This window comes from Poromitra crassiceps (assembly GCF_964638095.1).
Source record: "Poromitra crassiceps genome assembly, chromosome: 15".
Classification (NCBI taxonomy): domain Eukaryota; kingdom Metazoa; phylum Chordata; class Actinopteri; order Beryciformes; family Melamphaidae; genus Poromitra; species Poromitra crassiceps.
Genome location: NC_139634.1, coordinates 29,840,469 through 29,848,311, shown reverse-complemented (window position 1 = coordinate 29,848,311; position 7,843 = coordinate 29,840,469). Strand labels below are relative to the sequence as shown.

The following is a 7,843-nucleotide window of genomic DNA, read 5'->3' as shown; positions in this document are numbered from 1 at the left end:
CTTTGGTCACTGCTGGAACCCCAAAAACGGAACAGGTTCGGAGTATGGCCGGGCATCAATGTGATTATCCTGCCGATAATCTTAATAATATCCTGTAGTGCGTGGTGCGCCACATTTACAAATCTTGTAGTGTGTGCATGTTTGAGATTCTAGGGAAGATAATCTGGGAAGATTCTCCTGTAGTGCGTGTCACAGCCAGATTTCAAAATCGCCTAGGATTGTCAGAATCCTGTAGTCTGAGCCCAGCTTGGGAAAGGCATTCACGTGGTGTCTGGACTTTAACAGCCTTTATTTCATTAGGTCTTTATGGCGGCAGTCTGCCAGGCTAGCTACTTACACACCTCAACTTGTTTCAGAGTAATTTGTTTGAGGGAAGTTATATGCTTGCGACATGTGACTTCATGAAAGGAACTGTGTCTGGTTTCAACACATTTGTTTTAAGAAAATCATTGAAACAACTTAGATTGAGACGAGCATGCAGATGTTTTCACCTGTAGCCTAAGTCAATGAGTAGCCTAACCGTATCTTAGGATATTTGACTTTTAAACTTGTTTTTCTTCTTGAGCCTAGTTGGGTTGAGCTTCATTGTGCAGAATGTCTGTGCACGTGTGCAGAGTTTGATAAGAAGGCAGTTTTCACATTCATCTGCTGAAAGTGGACAGTTTCTCTGTACTCACTGAAAATGCATTTTAGTGAGAATGATTGGTGACATCACCGATTTGGAAGCGAATTATGGTCCAATATTCAATTTACACAAGTGTGATTGTTGACCTGAAGCCTCCAGTGCACAGAGAATGGACTTTACAGTGAGGTAGAGACGTCTTCTGTCCAGCAGGAAAACGTTTGAGAGAAATATTTGCATATTTATTCTGGATGGGTTTTTTTTATATGAGGGAGGAGTAACAAGATCATTTTACTTTTTTTGTTGGAAAACATTATTATTCCAGAATATTTTGGCTACATCTTAAAGGAACACTCTGCCCATTTTCAACCAGGTTTATATCATTAGAACATCAGTAGTATATCAGAAAACTGTAAACTGTTTTGAAGTCTGTCATTTAATTTAACAGTTATTGAGTGTTAAAGTATGGACCAGTGACATCACTGGTCCACACTAAGGGTGTATTCACACCTATCTCGTTTGGAGCAGTTGTTCCGAAACAGAGAGCATTTTCCCCCTTGGTGCGGTTCATTTGGGGGAGTGTGAACACAGCAATCGCACTCGGATGCGGGACAAAACAAGCGGACCGAGATCGCCAAGAAAGGGTGGTCTCGGTCCGCTTTAAACGAACTCTGGTGCGGTTCATTTGTGGTGAGAACGTGATCCGACCTCGATCCGCCACAACTGCAGTAAACGGTGCGCATTTTTGGATAAACCAGCTGCCGTAGTCAGCTGCGCTGTGCGTAATGGCCTGAAGAACGAACGTTTTTATCGTTTAAAAACAACATCTTTCAGATCCTGTTTTGGCGACTTGTGACTTGCATCGATAAACTTTGGGGGATTTTTGGATAATCACATCAGCAGTTTGAACTCAATCAACTTACCTCGGACCATGGGAAGCAACGTTAATGTGTTGAATCTCTACGGATTTTGCCTGCTGGCTCCCTCTCCTTCCCTCTCTCTCCCTCCCTCTCTCTCGCTCTCTCTGGTCTCCATTCAATAAATGAAAACAAGTCGTGGTAATCAGAGCCAGCCTTCTTTGTGATAAGATTGTCTGGTTCAATCAGACAATCAGACTGATTGCATGTCTTCCTCGAAATGTCCGTTATTATTAAATTATTTATTCATATTTTATTCCTGACAGGACAGGTGTTCATATAGCCTATGTCTCGGCTAATCCTCGTCTCCATGATAGTAGCCTAATAGCAGAATTTGCGAGGGTCTTTGATCTTCTATCTCCAAATTCCCGATAGCCTAAATAGGCTAAATAAATACATAGGCTTACATAGGCTACATAGCATACATTAATAAATAAATAAAGAACTTTCTCCCTCTCTCTCTCTCTCCCGATCCCTCCCTCTTTCTTTCTTTCTTTCTTTCTCTCTCTCTCTCTCTCTTCTCGCACGGCGCACGCCGTGCGACATAGCCTATAGGTCTAACAAAACGCATTCTTATAATCATAATAGGAAAATCTCTGGGAATTATTTTGTATCAATTGTATCAATTAAGTACCTGAATCGGAAACAAAGCAAACGACCTACAGGTGTGAATACACCCTAACTCAAATTAATAACTCATTAACTCAAATCAACTCTCAATAACTGTCAAACTAGATGAATGATGAATAGTTTGACAGTTATTGAGAGTTGATTTGAGTTAATGAGTTATTAATTTGAGTTAGTGTGGACCACTGGTCCACACTTTAACACTCAATAACTGTCAAATTAAATGTCAGACTTCAAAACAGTTTACAGTTTTCTGATATACTACTGATGTTCTAATGATACAAAGCTGGTTGAAAATGGGCGGAGTGTTCCTTTAAAACATGACATAAGAGGGTCTTTAACTTTTCTACATTCATCACACGTGGGTGGAAAAACAAGCAACGAACTCCATGACACTTTTTAGACATAATGTATTTGCATTCATCGCATAGATCTGCACTCACCAAACAGGGAATTGGCGAAACCGTACCACTTGCAGCCGTACTCTCCTATGAGCCACCTCCCGCGCAGGCTCGCCGCGAAGCTGAAGGGCGTCCCGAAGACACAGACGAGGACGTCGCTGGCGTTGATGTTCAACAGGATGAGGTTGATGGGCGTCCGCAGAGAGCGGAACTTTGCGAAAACCAGCAACACGAGGGAGTTGCTGAGGATGCCCACCACTAAGATGAAGCCGAGGCACACAGCCACCACCGTGTGCCCGGTGCGGCTGAGTCCCTGCTGGGGCCCCGGGGAGTCGCGGACACTGGCATTGGTGCTGCTGCTCAGGTTGGAGATGGATATGCCGCTGTCTGTGGTGCTGAAATTACTACAGCCTCGTATGAGGACCACCATAGCACCATGTTAGTGTTACTGACACACACACAGTTAGCCTAATGCAAAACTTGTAAAAGACCCGGGAGTTGAGTGAGTGTAGCCTGTGCTCGGCTTCTCTCTCTCTCTCTCTCTCTCTCTCTCCCTCTCCCTCTCTCTCTCTCTCTCTCTCTCTCTCTCTCGCTCTCTCGTTCTTTGTTTCCAATCCCTCCCCGTCACTCTCTCACAGTTTGTTCAGTTACAGTATTATAATGAGTCCTTTTGATACTAGTCTATCTCTCTCTCTCTCTCTCTCTCTCTCTCTCTCTCTCTCTCTCTCTCTCTCTCTCTCTCTCTCTCGTTCTTTCTTTCCCTCCCCGTCACTCTCTCACAGTTTGTTCAATTACAGTATTATAATGAGTCCTTTTGATCACATTGGCCTGTGTAAATCAGCAAAATGTGTTGCTTTCTTCCATATTTCAAGATGTTTTGCTGACCTTTGACAGGGGAATCAAATCTATATGACGTTAAAATGGATTTTAGCAGATTATTGTAGCCTACCTAGTGGTTATTGAATGAAGTCATGATTGCTAAATGACAATGGAAAGTTTCACCTGTTCAGCATTTTTCTCTTATTCTCAGCCAGCTAACCACCTCCTGCCCTGCAAACCAACCTCAACATGCATTGAATTTGTTGGGACAGTTCTTTCGCTGTTTTAGCTGTATAGCCTACCTACTGTGTAATTTGATCAAAGTTATCTAATTGGACACAGCTGAGCTGGATGGACACATGATGACATCAAATTAAGTCATTATTCAAACACCATACCTGAATGAAAACAATGTTACGTTATATGTCTCCTGTATGAGAAACTGGTCTTGGGTTAAGGGAATTGCTGCATCACACAAACATGGCATGAAAGACATAATTAAATGGTGGCACATGATCAGATAAAACAAAACTCAGAGCCCCTTCCCCTTCCACCCTAAAGGCCTCAGAACAGACTGCTGTCTGCAAGTGCGATCAAGGCTTAATAAAGCCTGTAGCTGCTGAATCTGTGGCTGACACATGGATAAATAAATGCATATCTGTTCCTCCTCCCCACCTGCTCCCAGTCTTCTGTCCATATCTTTTAAGAAGTGGAAAACGCTTCTTTAGGTGTTAGTGAGAAGCCCCTTCAATCCACACCATGCACCTTCTGCTCCACTTTTCTCTTTCACTTTTCTCTACTCCATGTGATCCCAAGGCCCTATAAGCTTAGGCTAATGTGCTGAGGAATCAAACATGTTCATAATTGGCAGAGATCTTGAGTTGGAAAACGTTGGGATTTATTCTGTATTTTTGGGAGGCTTTTTTTTTTATGCCCATTCTCATTTTATTGCTGTTAGTGTAAGAGTGTCTCCTGTAAAAAGCTTTGTTTAGCTTGTTTTCAGTGTGGAAAGTTAACTGATGTGGGATTGCAAGGGAGGCATGCATGGAGAAAGTTGGTTCAAAAGATCCAGGCTCAAAAGATCCACTCTTGAGCATCTCTTGCATGGTCATCCTTTTCTCTGGCAGGTCTGAAGACTCTGTGCTGGCATTTGGAAAGCAGGTCTGAAGACTGTGCTGGCATTTGGAAAGCAGGTCTGAAGACTCTGTGCTGGCATTTGGAAATCCGTGGCCGTTTTCAGCTGCCCATTTTTCCTATCGTTCCTCTTCCTTGATTCTCAGTGCCTCTTTCTTCTGTTGCTTCTCATCCCATCAGCATGTATTTTTCAAACCTCTGTCTTTTGCGTTCGAGGTTGATCAGTTCTGCCTGCTTTACCCTCTCTCTGGGTTCTGCTTTCAGAATTCCTGACACAGTCTCGTTGTCATCGCTGACTCCATCTCTCTTTATATGAAGTCTGTGAATTCCCTTATTCTCACTCTCCATTACATGATCAGTTGGGCAAAACATAGGTTGTTGTGTTGTTGTGCGATGCCCTCATGGTTGAATCAGCTCTCCAACCTCAGATTTATCTTTCTCTGTGATTTGGAAGACATTACCCAGATTGTCAAGCTTGGGCTGAGGATTTTAACATGTTTTTCAGCCACTTGAAATACCTGTACTAATCGTTGCCTCTATCTGCAACCATCTCCCCCAACCCCTCCCTGATGGCCAAGTGTCTGTGTTCCTGTCTGGAGTCAGAGTTTCCAGTATGTTTCATCGTCATTTGATCCTATACTTAATATCATGAAACACTAGCATGCCTTCTGCTCTGTGGTGGTGCTGCTCAGTAGTGTAGTCTAGGTGATACGCAGGTATACGCAGTATACCCACTAGGAAAGCTCCAGGATTTGAGTATACCCACTTACAATTGGGCAAAGATAGGTAACAATCAGGGCTGTAGTGGAGGGTAAACACAGTTTACCCACCTCTTTGAAATGAGGCAGAGTTTACTCACCTATTTTCAGATCAACTGTATCAATGTCCAGAGAAAACAAGCTCACTAAGCTACTCACCTAATAGTTTACTCACCTCTGAATTTATCACTACACCCTTGGTAATATAGTTATGTGACTGTTATAGAATGGAATTTCACCATTCCTCATCCTCAATATGATAATTATAACAGCTTATATAAACCAAATGAATTAAACCAAGAGTCCAGGAAGTGTCTTATAAAAGTATATGTAAAACCATACATTCTCCTCTAAACTGCATTAGAGGAGTGACTGAATCTCAATGTACACATCTGATATGTCATACAGAGTCCAAATATTCAGTGATGACTGACAGTTGACATGCAGCGCGTTTACATGCAGACAATAAACAGTTTATTAGCGGATTTCTGGAGTTACCTGATTATTCAAATGGTCATGTAAACAGCATAAACCGATAAGCTTTATCCGTTTATGGCCGTTATCGGGTTATGAATAAACCGATAAACATACCTAGGTTTTTGGCCAATAACCTGTCTTTTGAGTGCATGTATACAGCGTATCAGGTTTCTTGTGGGTTTATACATCTGCGCATGTACAAGTTGCATGTAAAAAGTTGAATTACCGCCGCCTTCTGGAGAGAAATCCGACTAATTGACTGAATCATGTCAACCCGGGTTTTTCCTATTGTCGGATTATTAAAGTGCATGTAAACGCAGAAATCAGATTATTGCCATAAACTGATTACTCACAGTTATCAGTTTATTGGTGTGCATGTAAACACACTCATGGATTACTTATACTCAGGGAGAGGAGGAAAAGAGGGGGGAGAGGAATGGGATGAATGTGTGTGCGTCACAGTCTGACTGAGAGACTGTTATCAGTTGTTATCAAGGATCAAGGAAACTTTATTGTCATATGCAGCAAGCTACAATGAAATTTAAAAGCCTCGGCCCATGACTTTGCTGTACAGTAGAAAAAAATAGACTGTACAGCAAAGTCATGGGCCGAGGCTTTTAAATTGGAACACGATGCACTGCCCAAGGTCTCAGCAAAAGAGAGAAGTCCTCAATGCCACTGGGGTGAATCTAGTGCGTTTACATGCAGACAATAAACAGTTTATTAGCGGATTTCTGGAGTTACCTGATTATTCAAATGGTCATGTAAACAGCATAAACCGATGCTTTATCCGTTTATGGCCGTTATCGGGTTATGAATAAACCGATAAACATACCTAGGTTTTTGGCTAATAACCTGTCTTTTGAGTGCATGTATACAGCGTATCAGGTTTCTTGTGGGTTTATACATCTGCGCATGTACAAGTTGCATGTAAAAAGTTGAATTACCGCCGCCTTCTGGAGAGAAATCCGACTAATTGACTGAATCATGTCAACCCGGGTTTTTCCTATTGTCGGATTATTAAAGTGCATGTAAACGCAGAAATCAGATTATTGCCATAAACTGATTACTCACAGTTATCAGTTTATTGGTGTGCATGTAAACACACTCATGGATTACTTATACTCAGGGAGAGGAGGAAAAGAGGGGGGAGAGGAATGGGATGAATGTGTGTGCGTCACAGTCTGACTGAGAGACTGTTATCAGTTGTTATGGAACACGATGCACTGCCCAAGGTCTCAGCAAAAGAGAGAAGTCCTCAAAGCCACTGGGGTGAATCTAGTTATCAGTTTATTGGTGTGCAAAAGCAGAGAGAGAGAGAGAGAGAGAGAGAGAGAGAGAGATCCAGGTTCCCTAGGCCAGTGACTCCTAATTTATTCCACATCAGGGCACCCCCATTTGATGAGATTTTGTCTCTAGAACCCAAATCTGAGAATATTGATATGATTTTGTCCAGAGCTCCTTGACTATCTATATCAGGGGTGGGCAATTCTTTTTCCAGAGGGCCATACTGACTTACATAAAGTAAGCGAAGGGCCACACATTTGAGATCATACCTGCCAACACTCTCGATTTTCGCCGGAGTCCCTTTATTTTTAACCCTCTCTCCCGCTGTTATTGGTAATTTCTCGTTAATCTCCCGATATAATAGTGATACAAATCCAATGGCTGTAGCAGATGAGATTTACTAACATAATGCTGCCTTTTGTTTTGTTTGCTGTTTTGTTTTTCTTTGAGCACATTGGGGGCCGGATTGAGATGGTCCAGGGGCCGGGGCCGGCCCTGGGGCCGCATTTTGCCCATGTGTGATCTACAGTATATTGTAGTTAGAGAGATAACAGTGAAACTGATTGAAACATGTACCGGTAGTTCTTCTACATTCTCTAATTATGTTAACTGGAAATAAAATAACAATGAAATAATAATAACCATTCATCAATTTTCTGGGGACTTCCATGAACCCCTTCGCCAAACACCACTGGTGCTGCTGTTGTTTCTGACAGAAGCTTTCTGACCAATATTGTCATCTGAAATCAGATCACCATCTGTTGGACTTACGAGAATGCCTCCTATCTCTTGTTAACATCT

General features: G+C 42.3%; 1 protein-coding gene across 1 annotated transcript in view; it reads right to left on the bottom strand.

Annotated features, from left to right (window-relative positions):
• The window catches only part of tmtops3a (teleost multiple tissue opsin 3a), a gene marked incomplete at both ends in the record, with an annotated part of 13,133 nt that extends 10,136 nt beyond the window's left edge, over positions 1 to 2,997 (bottom strand). Inside the window, one exon of the mRNA XM_083651846.1 lies at positions 2,610 to 2,997. Within this exon, the coding sequence (XP_083507972.1) occupies positions 2,610 to 2,997 (388 nt within the window). The remainder of the gene's footprint in view (positions 1 to 2,609) is intronic.
• Positions 2,998 to 7,843: the final 4,846 nt, after the last annotated feature.